The sequence below is a fragment of the Bombus impatiens genome, unplaced genomic scaffold (assembly GCF_000188095.3).
Source record: "Bombus impatiens unplaced genomic scaffold, BIMP_2.2 scf_0664, whole genome shotgun sequence".
NCBI classification, from domain to species: domain Eukaryota; kingdom Metazoa; phylum Arthropoda; class Insecta; order Hymenoptera; family Apidae; genus Bombus; species Bombus impatiens.
Window position 1 is genome coordinate 579,931 of NT_177083.1, and position 13,393 is coordinate 593,323.

At 49.3% G+C, this 13,393-nt stretch overlaps 1 protein-coding gene across 50 annotated transcripts in view; it reads left to right on the top strand.

Moving 5' to 3' along the window:
- Positions 1 to 13,393, top strand: part of LOC100743637 (Down syndrome cell adhesion molecule-like protein Dscam2) — a 56,661-nt gene that overhangs the window by 19,725 nt on the left and 23,543 nt on the right. For 25 of the 50 annotated variants that reach the window (XM_024370038.2, XM_024370048.2, XM_024370055.2 and 22 more), the window contains exons 8-10: positions 10,810 to 11,246; positions 11,338 to 11,594; positions 11,676 to 11,988. In XM_024370038.2, the coding sequence (XP_024225806.1) occupies positions 10,810 to 11,246; positions 11,338 to 11,594; positions 11,676 to 11,988 (1,007 nt within the window). Of the gene's footprint in view, positions 1 to 341; positions 466 to 512; positions 637 to 1,417; positions 1,542 to 4,352; positions 4,477 to 4,774; positions 4,899 to 5,126; positions 5,251 to 5,488; positions 5,613 to 5,663; positions 5,785 to 5,874; positions 5,996 to 6,366; positions 6,491 to 6,635; positions 6,760 to 7,563; positions 7,691 to 8,040; positions 8,168 to 8,653; positions 8,775 to 10,809; positions 11,247 to 11,337; positions 11,595 to 11,675; positions 11,989 to 12,992; positions 13,281 to 13,393 lie in introns of all 50 variants that reach the window. The other 25 variants (XM_024370040.2, XM_024370041.2, XM_033322704.1 and 22 more) reach the window with 15 other exon arrangements.

Consider the following 13,393-nt stretch of genomic DNA (forward strand, 5'->3'; position numbering starts at 1 on the left):
ATATACCACCTACACGGTGCGACGCGAGCTGCCTTTGACTTTGCCCTGTCCGGCACAGGCGTTCCCCGTTCCGGTCTTCAGGTACGCGTAAAGTTGCGCTTTCATCTGGTCGAAGCATCGACTTCAGTGTACGTTTCTATCGTAAATAGGACAAATACTCTGTCTCCTATCGAAGAATCGAGTGAAGATTGAACGCGAGAAGACAGACGATAGCTCGCAAACGTTCACCGGATAGATTTCTGTTTGTCTTTTACTCGAGCCGAGGGGATACCCAGTCTCAGTGTCAGGGAATCGAACCACCTGTCGTTCATCCGTATACAGCTAACCGCTCTTTTGGTCAGAACCGGTATCCAGTGCGAAACCAAAATTCACGAACGCCGACATAAAGGTTGTGAGACCAACGGCGACCACCAACGCGGTGTCGATGACTTGTCCTGCACAAGGATTCCCTGTCCCCATCACACGGTCAGTAAGAATTCTCGAGCATAAATGGATTTTCGTATGATTCTCAGAGCCTACCTCCAGCGTAAAGCCAAAACTACCGTACGTTCGTAAAGTCGAGTTTATGGAAGGGAGAACCAGCGATGCGGTGTGTTTGACGTGTCCGGTGCAAGGTTACCCTGTTCCACTTTCGAGGTGAGACGATATATAATCGCGAGCGCACGGTCGCGCGAACCCGCGGTCGATACAATTTCCCAATGGTTCCGACGCGACGTCGGTTTCGAATGACTCGCGTTTGGCTTTCGCCGCGGCTTGTTCGTTAATTCTAATTTCACACTGTCGCCGGCTTTGTGTCGTCGCTTTCCAGAGTCGTTTTATATATCGGAAACGTAATTCCCGTTGTCACGATATTTTCCCCAGAACCTGTTGGACTCAAGTCGCCCATTTTCTCCACCGACAATAGCTTTAGTAAATACGCGAGGCGCAAGGGTATAAACGTGGTGCTCGCGTGCAACGCTCAGGGATTCCCCGTGCCAACCACCAGGTAATCTCGCGTGTCGCTCGGCAATATCGCACGCTTTGTTTAACGCGTTTATGCCTCTTAAAATACGATCAAATACAGCGTATTTTAATCGCGATCGTTCGTCGACTCGCTTCCTACGTTTAGCGCGTCGAGCTCGTCACTTTGCTCTTTGCTCGTCGTCGGGAATATTCTTTCCGTGTTTTTCGTAGAACCGGTCGGATTCAAGTCGCCGATCTTCTCCAACGATCTCAGTCTTAGCGCGTATGCGAGGCGACAGGGCATGAGCGTGGTTCTCGCGTGCAGTGCTCAGGGATTCCCCGTGCCAACCACCAGGTAATTTATCACCATCACCTTGTTCGAACGTTTGGAAAATATTCTTGCTCCTATAAAACGCCATCGAGAAAATAGTTTACAATGAAAAGCAAAGATTGGAGAGCGCTGTGTGTTTCGTAGAACCGGTTGGATTCAAGTCGCCGATCTTCTCCAGCGATGATAGTCTGAGTAAATACGCGAGGCGCAAGGGCACGAGCGTGGTGCTCGCGTGCAGCGCTCAGGGATTCCCAGTGCCAACAACCAGGTAAATCTGTCGCGCCAGTCGAGAAATCAGCTGGATCGAATGCGATGTGAAACAATCGATTTCAGAACCGGTTGCAGCAAGGTCCCCGCGATTAACGTCGGACGATTTGAGCCGTACGATCAGACGATACGAGGGTCAACCAATCTCCATTTTTTGTGCCGCGCAGGGAAGCCCTGTGCCCACTACTAGGTAAAGAATTCAACCTGGTTCGGCATATCGATTAAATTCCAGCCGTGAAAACCGTTGAACGGTTAGCTGAATTAGTTATCGGGTACTGTTGCTCGGCTACGTTCTATCGGTGTTCGGTATCGACGAACTAGAACTGTGTATGCTAGAATAATCAAGCGTCAATGTTGTTTAGAGCCTGTCGGAAGCAAAGCGCCAACCTTTGCCGGAGATCCAAAACTCTCCTTGTTGGGACGTCGAATAAACACGGATATTAGTCTTCCGTGCAATGCTCAAGGCCATCCAACTCCTGTCTATAGGTACGAAACTGGATGACATGGACATGGAAAGAACGCGCGTTTTTGCTTTCTTCTCTCTCACAAGGTAGCGCGAGAAGCGTAGGACCGTTGGCGACGTAGTCGATGAGAAAAAAAGGGGAACCCTGTCCGGCGGACTCAGGCTACACCGGTTAGAAATTTTAATGGCATTCCGCGTGACTTCGTTGTTTCCCTTGCTTAGAGCCGATGGGGATCAAAGCGCCTGCTTTTGTGGGGGACGTTAAATCGTTCTTCTTCCTTCGTAAAGAGGGCTCGGAAATGAGCATGCCGTGTAACGCCCAGGGGCATCCTGTTCCCGTAACCAGGTACTAAATTACCCATTGAAAGGCATCGACTATCGCGCTAGGCCGAGTCGTCGTCCCGTGATATCTAGTCATTTCGCAAAGCTGCGCTAAAGAATGAGATCGCGCGTTGCTTAACAATTTGTCGAACATTTCTAGTTATTCGCGGGACGATGATTTTGTAAGTCCATTAAGTGACGACGGTCAGGTGCAGGCATTGCTCCCTCTAGAGTATCGTGTTCGGTAATCCGAGATAGTTAGGTAAAATAGTTAGTCTGGTCGGTTCGAAGGCGGTCTTCAGTCCAGCTTTTGCTAATCCTGTGACAGAGCCGGTCGCCACGAAGAAGCCAAAGTTCTCGAGTGACACGAAATTATCTTCGTACGATCGTCCCAGTGATCAAGATCTCACTCTGCTCTGTCCTGCTCAGGGGTTCCCAGTTCCATCTCATAGGTATACCTTTCAAATTAATCGGCGAGTGTTAGTCAAAGAGCGTCCAGCTCACAGCATGGCCCTATGTATTTGTATGATTAGAACCAGTTGGCAGCAAAGCGCCAGCGTTCACGGGCACATTGAAGGGAGGATGGATGGAGGCTAAAGGAGATGCCAGTGTCGTACTCTTCTGTCCCGCGCAAGGGTACCCTGTGCCATCATTTAGGTAACTGATTCTTCCATAAAATATTCCTGATCGTGTCCTACGTGCTCCGATTATTCCACTGATAGCGGAAGTATAAGATAACGCTTTAATTAAACGAGCTTCGTATTCATTTAAATCCGTAGAACTTGCGCAACGTACGAATAGGTAAAATAATCTGGTCGATTCGAAGGCGGTCTTCATGCGAGCTTTTCCTAATCCTGACAGAGCCGGTCGCCACGAAGAAGCCAAAGTTTTCGAGCGACGCGAAGAAGTCCTGGTACGATCGCGTCGTCGGTCAAGATCTCACGCTATTTTGTCCTGCTCAGGGGTTCCCAGTTCCATCCTATAGGTATACTTCTTAAATTAATCATTGGTTGTTAGTCAAAGAGCTCACAGCATGGCCCTGTGTCTTCGTGTAATTCGTTAGAACCAGTCGGCAGCAAAGCGCCAGCGATCACAGGCATTTTAAGGGGTGGATACATGGAGATTAAAGCGGACACCAGTGTCGTGTTCTTCTGTCCCGCGCAAGGATACCCTGTGCCATCATTTAGGTAAATGATTCTTTCTTCAAGTATTTCTACGTGCGTTGGTCTTCGTAATGCAGCGAGAGCGCACGTTGATTACTTCAGTCGAACGACTATTCATTCAAACACAAAGACATTTCGATACGGTTAGTTTGTTAAAGTAGTTAGTCTGGTAGACTCGAAGGCAGTCTTCATACGAGCTTTTCCTAATCCCGACAGAGCCGGTCGCTACGAAGAAGCCAAAGTTCTCGAATGACGCGAAGCTATCCTGGTACGATCGTGTCACCGGTCAAGATCTCACTCTATTTTGTCCCGCTCAGGGGTTCCCAGTTCCATCCTATAGGTATACTTCTTGAATTAATCATTGAGTGTTAGTCAAAGAGCTGACAGCATGGCCCCGTATCTCTGTGTAATTCGTTAGAACCAGTTGGCAGCAAAGCGCCAGCATTCACGGGAACGGTAAAAGGCGTATGGATGGAGAATCCAGCGGACACCGATGTCGTTCTCTTCTGTCCCGCGCAAGGGTACCCTGTGCCATCCTTTAGGTAACTGATTCCTCCTTAAAGTATTCCTAATTTACATGCATCGAGCATACTCTACCGCAGCCAGAGTGACGTTTTAATTAAAAGAGTTGTTCATTTAAACGCGAAAGACCTTCGCGTCGATTTCATGGGACGAGCGCGGCATTATTTGGCAATCGTTTGTGAAAACTGAAGAGCACTTAGTGGACCAGATTGTTTCTATTACGTTGCCTTGGCCTTCTTTTCGTTTGCCCTCATCCCGTACTTGTCCGGCATCGGGCTCCCCTTTTCTGACATTCAAAGTGGAACAATTAATTCTGCCTCGCTCATCGCGTGTGCATTGTCAGAACCGGTCGGCAGCAAAGCACCGGCGTTCACGGGGGATGTGAAGGGCGTTTGGCTGGAAAAAGGAGCTGGATCCAGCACCGTGCTGCCATGTCCCGCGCAGGGATACCCCGTCCCCTCCTTTAGGTAAAGCTCTTTGTATTAATTAACCCGAAAGAAAGAAAGGAAACTGGTCGGTTGTTGAAACCGAGCGCGGTAAGATCGATCGAAGACCGTGAAGAGAAAGCGTTGCAGGTTCGGACCGGATTAGTTTCGTCGGTTACTTTCTCCGTGGATGCCTCTTGCTGCACTGTGATTCTTTGATCCTTTTTAATCAGGGCCCCCCTGTACCATCAGACCAATTACGTAACCGTACAATGAATGTTGCGCCAGTTGTTGGCAAGCATTATCTTGCTCACGGTTTCCTTCTTTTGCATCTAATTAGAACCAGTCGGGAGCAAAGCGCCGGCGTTGATGGGGATCGTTAAAGGAATAATGTTAGAAGTCGAGACGAAGACGAGTGTCGTGATATTCTGTCCAGCGCAGGGCTATCCCGTGCCTTCATTTAGGTAAATTTATAATTCTTACGAAAATAAAATGTACACGTGATATTCTAACATCTGTCCTACGCGTCTTCTATAGTTAATCAATCGCACTGAATGTCGTGACTAAATCAAACACTCTTCTTCATACCGTATTCATTCTTCACTCGAACGAACGTTCTTACTAACATGTTAATGCAACTTGTCGATCGCACGCGTTTCTTGACTGCATGTACATATACATGAAATTCGTAGAACCGATCGGGACGAAGGCTCCGGCGTTTACGAGCGAGTTAAGGGGTGGTTGGCTGAAGAAGAGAGCGAAGTCCAGCGCCGTTCTGTCGTGCCCGGCTCAGGGGCATCCCGTGCCCAGTTTTAGGTAAACACTCGTTAATCGAATATTTTCGAACTGCTCTGTATAAACAGAGCCAGTGGGAAGCAAAGCGCCAGCGTTGACGGGTGACTTGAAGGGCGGCTGGAAAGAAAAGGCCTACGAGTCGACGGTCGTTTTGTTCTGCCCGGCGCAGGCTTATCCCGTGCCCAGTTTTAGGTAAACCTTCGTTAACGCACGCATCGTTTCATACTTTGGAAACCTCGCACAATTTTTGTGTCGTCAGAGCCCATCGGCAGCAAAGCTCCCGCTTTGATCGGCGAGATGAAACGCGGTTGGAAAGAGACCAGTACGTTATTCAGCGTGGTGTTGACGTGCCCCGCACAGGGATATCCTGTACCCAACTATAGGTAAATCGTTCGATCGTTAGTTGACGAATGGCCCGTTTGTTTTCCCGATAGAACCGGTTGGTAGCAAAGCACCGTCGATTCTCGGGGAAAAGGGAAGTCTCATGGAGAGGCACATGGGTATGCACATCGTGATCCTCTGCCAAGGGCAGGCTTACCCTGTTCCATCGTTCAGGTAAATCGCGAACTAACGAGATGTTGGTTTAAATTTTACGACCAGTTTGTTTGCGTTCCTTTTCACGCGTTTCGTTTTTTCCTGGCGAAGAACCGGTGCAAAGCAAGGCACCATCCGTAAGCGGAGACGCAAAACGATGGCAGAAGACCAAAACCTCATCGGGATTCGCGGTGCAGTGCCAAGCGCAGGGTCACCCGGTACCAGCGTTCAGGTACTCGAGTCACATAGCAGCTCGTCCTTCTTATCGATCGTTTTCGTAATTCCATTTTGCCTATCGAATAAACAAAAATCTCTGAATGCGGAGGAACGTCGCTCCCGAGCGGTAGACGTCCTCTTCTTTTTTGGCTTTCGTCGACACGAGCTCTTCGAAGCTGACAACCTGCACGATTGTTATATTGCCAGAGCCGATGGGAGCGAAGGGGCCGAAATTCTCGAGCGACGATCGCGTGAATTCGTTCATCCGCGCCGCTGGAAGCTCGTCGACATTGCTTTGTCCCGCACAAGGGTTCCCAGTTCCGTCGTTCAGGTAAATGACAGCTCCGCTCCAGTTAGACCTCTTTGTCTCGCGTTTATTTGATCTAGAGCCCGTGGGATCCAAGGCGCCAGCCTTTCAAAGCGACGCGAAAAGCGTCACCTATGTCAGAGCCGCGAAATCCTCGGTCGCGCTCACGTGTTCCGCTCAGGCATCGCCACCTCCGACTCACAGGTAATCTTTTGCTTGCTTTTATCTTTTCTCTTCTTGATCCTTTCGCGATTCGCGAGTATGAGGCGGCGCGGTGGCACGTTCACGCGGGGCGAGCATTTTGAGCGTTAATAAAGAAATGTCGTTTGTTACGTTTTATGAACGTTAGAGCCGGCAGGTCGGGTGTCACCAAAATTCCCGAAATCAGCAAAATCCGACTCGTTCGAGATGGCGAATGGCGCTGAGCTCAGTTTACTATGCGACGCCCAGGCATTCCCTGCTCCCACGTTTAGGTCAGTGAACTAATCTTCGTTTGTCCATTCACCGGTTCTCTTAATTTGGCGCTTGTGTAGAGCCTGTAAACGGTGCCAAACCCAGAGTCGCGTCCACTGCCAAGTACGACGTTCTCGCCAGTTACGTGGCCACGCCAGTAACGATGCTTTGCCCGGCGCAGGGTCACCCTCTTCCAGCTTATAGGTATTTATCGACGATCTCTTAAGAGATATCGTTTCTCTACATTCAGAGCCTGTGAGCGGCGCTGCGCCCAAAGTGCCACCCACAGCTAAGATAACGGTCTTCTCTCTGCCGGCGCAAAATGCCACGGCCCTATTGTGTCAGGCTCAGGCGCATCCACTGCCGATCTTCAGGTATGCTCGAACGAGCAAAAGTGAGGAAATCTTCGATCGCGATTATTCTTGGCAGTTTCTTCGGTCGACTCGTTAGGGCGATGGACTACGGAACGCGAGAGAAACGTGAAGATATAGATTGATCCGGTGGCGTTGAATGTTTTGCTCGTTTTGCTTTTTAGAGCCGGTCGGAAGTAGTCCTCCTCGATTGCCGCCTAGATCGAAATTCGACGGATTGGCAAAAGTCCAGGGCCAAGCTTTGACGTTACTGTGCGAGGCTCAGGCCAGTCCTCCGCCTTTGTACAGGTGAGCAACGTCGTTCGGTACTCCTTCGTATTCCGTCCTAGCCTTTGTCGATCGGTCTTTATCTTCACGTCCATCGTATTCTTTGGGACATGATCACGTGCCGTGCATCGATGACGCGTCCGACAACGACGACAAGCGACATATCCCCGTACCCAATTATTACAGAGCCACGGGGTAGTGTGCGCCCAAACGTACGGGACAAGGATGTGAATGGGCTGAAGAAGGACATCCTAGTCGATCGAACGGTGGGTCTGCCGTGTCCTGTTCAAGGTTTTCCAGCCCCCACGTTCAGGTACGGTCACGTGTATGAACGTAAACGAGGGGCCTCGAGCTCGCTTCAGGCGGTGGCGATCCTGCTCGGGTACTCGGCCTTTTCTCTCCATCGTTTCCTCGCATCGTTTCGCGTGGTCGAAGATGAGAATCGCGAGCCACGCGCCGAATTAGTCGCGTTCTCTTGCCGCTTACAGAGCCGACAGGTAACGTCGCGCCGCGTATAGCCGGTGAACGTTACGAGGGTGGCAAGCTCGTCGACGTTCCAAGGACATTGGTGGTGGCTCTGGACTGCTCGACTCAGGGATTTCCTGTCCCAGTGACAAGGTACTCCTCTTTCGTTCTCGGGAACACGTTACGATCGCGTTTCAGAGGGCACAACCAAGATAGCTCCGCGTTTTTCGGGCAAGAGATTCGAAAGGGAAGTGGTTTTGGCTGCTAGGGGTCAGGATATCGCGCTGACTCACGCGCTGCAGGGATTTCCCGTACCTCTGACAAGGTAGACACCACCGATTATCCCGCGGTTTCCCTATCGTTCCCCCCCGCTGGTTTCCAAAGTTGTCGTCGTCGTCGTCGATGAGTCGAGTCAGTTGATGTCTGTGCGTTTCGCGAGGCATGCTACCCGGTCAAGGAGCTTGTTCTCAAGGTAAGTAGCATGGAACGTTTAAGTATAGTCTACTCAAGATACTAACCGCTGGGGAGAAGGACGAGGTACGTAATGTGCGTGTTTAATTCTTCGCGAGAAGGGGGTCTCACGTGTGTGTACCAATCGATCGGAGCATTAACTGAATGGTAATAGGAGTACCCAGTTGATCGCAAGTTCCACTAAGAGAATCGATATGCACTAAGAGCCTCTTTCTCGCAGAGTCTCTTTGTAACGATCGACGAATTAAAAGAAACGAATCTAATTACGAATAAATGTAGCAAAGAATGAAACGAATGAGAACGACTTAGTTATTCTGGGCAATGAATGATATCCTTCCAGAACCGTCCGGTCGTACTGCCCCAAAAGGGACTGGAGACGGCCTTAATAAGTACCGCGGGGTAGAGGGCGAGTCTCTGGCGCTGGCGTGTGCGGCACAAGGCTTTCCTGCCCCGATCTCTAGGTACACACAATTCCGTATAGCTTCTCTTTTTTTTCTTTTGTTTGGTCGTTTGGTCTTGCTCCGCAGAGCACGGATCCTATTTTCGAAGCGTTCCATCCTTACCCTCTACCCCGTGTCGGGTGGCGGTACCGCAAAAATCCAAGAAGTCGGACGTTCGACAGAGGCAGAACGAGAGAGGCGAAGTATAAGAGACAAATAAGACACAAGAGGCAGACACGAATTGCCGTAAAGCATAAGAGATAAGGGGAACGAAAACAAAGGTAGCCTCGAGTGAGAATAAAAAAAAAAAAGAAAATACGAACAAAGAACAAAGCAAAGAGAGAACGAAAAGAGAAAAGCAAGGGAAAAAGTGAGTGGGCAAAGCGTGCATAACGATGATCCAAGATCCCAACGCCGGCCACTCTCGTAAACTATCTATATAGGAACGGCAGACGAGCTTAGAATAGAGAAGAAGGATGATTATAGGGCGATTTTTGTTGTTGTAAGAGACCGATTTCTTTAGTCGTGATTTGCTCGCGCCACAACTCGTCTCGTTCAACTTTAACGCATCTTGCATTTTGTTCTCGATTTAAGCTGAACGTGATCGTGTCTCTTAGATAGTTACAAAGCGAAAAAAGCAGGGAAAATCGACGATAAATCTTCGTTAAGAAGGAAGAAAGAAAAAAAGAAAGAAACGAAAATTGTGTAACCCGTATCCGGGGCCAATCGGACATGTTGGTTTTCAGTGCCAACTGGAACCCCGTGGCGCAACCCCACGAGATAGGTGACGGAAGCGCGACTCTGAAAAGGATGCGGGCCCTCTTCTCCTTCGGTAACCTCGGTGCTGATCCGGGTGGTCCGAGAGGGTGTCACCCGATCAATGGGGCGAACAATGTTGCCCAGCACCTGCACACCTCCAATAAGTCCCACGATATCTGGCTGGTAAGTCCTCGCCACCTTCGTGCTTCCGTTCATCCGTTCGTGTATTTCACTGCCCCACACCCTCTCTTTCTCTCACTTGCCAGGATTGCGCGTCATGATTCGTGTAGTATGTCTCGCGCGTTGTCCACTTGCACAATTGTCACACGTCGTGTCGCTCGATTGTCACCGCCTTCCTGAACCTCTTTCTTGTTCGTCTTCCTAATATCGTTCCAGATCCAATTCCTACGTTTACGGGAACGAGTCTCCCGTGATTCGCTGTACATTATTCACACACGAGTGGTGTGGAAGCTTATTTTAATTTCGTTAAGCAGTTTTTAACACGATCCATCCTGATCTTGGAGTAGATTTTTCTTAATTTTAACCCGGTCGTCCGTTTCTTTCCGTTGTTAAGTTCTTCCGCCTCTAATCCATTCCGGTGATCGTAAATTGTCAGTCAACACGTGGCGAAGATCGAGAGTAAGGACGACGCACACAGCGTGTCCCAGTTACGTTCTTGACTCCACGGCGATCGCCTTCTCACTTTCTCCCTTAGGCATACGATATACGTTTCGGCTCTGAGGTCTCGGCGTGTGTGTACGGGCTACGAAACCGATGCTTCTCTTGCGCATTTTTTGTTTTTCGGCCGTAACGAAGTTGTCGCTGCCAGCCTTCATTCCCTCCGTTTCCCAACCTGCTCTGCTTTACGACCGCTATTTACGCTCCAGCTGTTGTTGAAGCTCTCTTTTTCATTAAGTTTGCGTACTCGTGTCGTAGCGAGACACGCGCTAATGAGCCATCAGTAGAGACAGAAGCCCGCGCCCAGAGACGCCCAAAGCCCTGCCTATATGGAAAATGGAAAATAAAAGCAGCATGGAACGAAGCGAACAGAAACGTCGCGTATCGACCTGGTCGTACCTCGTGTCGATCTTCGCTGGTATGCATTCTCCGCCAATATCACGCGATCGCGTTTCTTCCCATTCACACGGATCGAACGTTTCGACCTTTGAACCGGCAAAATGTTTCCATTGGCTTCGTTTCATCTCTTTCATTTTGTATGAGAATCGATCCGCCACGAAAGCGCCTCGTTCCAGCAGCCGACTTGCGAAAACAATCCCCTTTCATCCTGTCGTTTCAGATGGTACAAGTTCATCGAAGGCTCCTCTCGTCGTCAACCTGTCCAACTCAATGAGCGCGTTCGTCAAGTTAGCGGAACACTGATCATTCGTGAGGCTCGCGTCGAAGATTCTGGCAAATATCTGTGCATCGTGAACAACTCCGTCGGCGGTGAAAGCGTGGAGACCGTGTTGACTGTAACAGCACCACTGGCAGCGGAAATCGAACCTAACACACAGACTATCGACTTTGGAAGACCAGCTACTTTCACGTGCAACGTCAGAGGAAATCCGATCAAGACCATCTCCTGGCTGAAGGATGGCAAACCCCTTGGACTGGAAGAACCCGTGCTCAGAATCGACAGCGTCAAGAAGGAAGATAAGGGAATGTACCAGTGTTTCGTTAGAAACGATCAAGAAAGCGCCCAGGCAACCGCTGAACTGAAACTTGGTGGACGATGTGAGTTTTGGTTCTAAGGAATTCGAGTCTATGGCTCGTAGTTCACATTTTTAAGAGGCCGTTTTGATTGCAAATGTTTTTACATCCACAGTCGAACCCCCGCAGATTCGCCAGGCCTTCGCCGAGGAGACTCTTCAACCTGGACCCAGCATGTTCCTCAAGTGTGTCGCCAGCGGAAACCCAACTCCTGAGATCACCTGGGAACTCGATGGCAAACGGCTATCCAACACTGAAAGGCTTCAAGTAGGGCAATACGTTACGGTGAACGGCGACGTGGTTTCTCATTTGAACATCTCCAGCATTCATACAAACGACGGTGGACTCTACAAATGCATTGCCGCTTCAAAGGTAAGAAGAGTCACTTTCTTCCTTTTGAAGAAACAAAGGAGAACGAAGGATGTTAATGATGGGATAATTTGGTGATTACAGGTTGGATCCGCTGAACATTCTGCGCGTCTCAATGTCTATGGTCTGCCCTTCATTCGTCACATGGACAAAAAGGCTATCGTTGCTGGTGAAACTCTTCGCGTGACCTGTCCAGTAGCCGGATATCCGATCGAAAGCATCGTATGGGAGAGAGACACCAGAGTTTTGCCGATCAACAGGAAACAGAAGGTCTTCCCTAATGGCACGCTTATCATTGAGAACGTCGAGAGAATGAGCGATCAGGCTACTTACACCTGTGTTGCACGCAACGCTCAAGGCTACAGCGCAAGGGGAACATTGGAAGTTCAAGTTATGGGTAAGTTCCAAGTTTCTTTATGTCTTTAGGATCGATTTCGCGAACTTCGATTATCGCGTGTAGTTGAAATACGAGTAATCTCGAAATTTGAACAGAGACGCGATATTACGACGAGTAAATGTTTCGATCACACGTTTTCAAGATATACGATATAAAATATTTTGTTTATTACGAATTAAGATCTTTTTAAATTTTTTTTAATGTAAAGAAACAGATTGTATAATCGCGAGCAATCGGTAAAGCGTATCGGGATCCTGCGTAAAACGTTCTTTTCAGGTGATCAGAGACGATTCGACGAACGCTATAGCGATACGATAGCGTTCGACGTTGTCTCACAACTCTAATGACGACTCTTTCAGCGAATCCTGGCATTTGTCGACGATGTCGATAAAGGCTAAATTAGGTGCAATCGAGTATCTCGGCCGAAAATCGAGAATCGTGAGAACTGTGTAACATAGAACCGTGAAAAAAAGCCGGTGGATCGCGATTCGAGAATTGTCGCATACGGACACGGACGCGGACACGCACACGGACGACGACCTCGTTGCAGATTTCACGAACACTTTAATCGCACGTAAAATGGGAACGTCTCGAAAAGAGGCACGAGCGCTTTCGTTGGAATGTGGGAAGTTGGTATGGCGGTGGCCAACGATCGACCGTAAGAAATCTAGTGCATTCTTGTCAGAATTGTTCTCTCTTCGCGCGTCCACCACGCATAGCAACCGCTGCTCCACAGAGTACCGTGTCTCTGAACGTATATTAACAGCCAATGGGTTGGCTTCGTCGACGCGAATCGTTTTCCATCTTTTGTTATCGATCGATCTACGCTTTCCATGTAAACGAATTTTTGTTGTTTGCCGTTTTGTACATTAAAAGAACCATGAAGCGAAGCCAACTCATCGACGTATACACGTCAGTACACGTGACGTACGACACGTACACAATCACGTACATACGCTCGCGACCTGTCATTACACGTCCATACATCGATCCTCCACCCTCAGTGCCGCCCACGATACAGCAGTTCTCGTTCACGAAGCTACCCATGAACGCTGGAGAATTCGCAAACCTGCAGTGTATCGTACCGACCGGTGACCTGCCTTTGAACATACGTTGGAGCTATCCCGGAGAAGAGATGGGCGGTTCCTCCGGCGTACTTGCGAAGAAGGTCGCGGATCGCGTTAGCATGCTCATGATCTCAGTCATCACCGCGAGACACGCGGGGGAGTACGTTTGCACCGCTGAAAACGCGGCTGGAACTGTGTCCCATTCGACCACACTCACCGTCAATGGTTCGGGACTATCATCCGTTCCTAGAGAAATATGATACACTTTCTCGTGTTTATTTTTTCTTCTTCTTTCGTTTCGTTCGTTTTCTGCACAATCCTGGCAAAACGCACCGTAG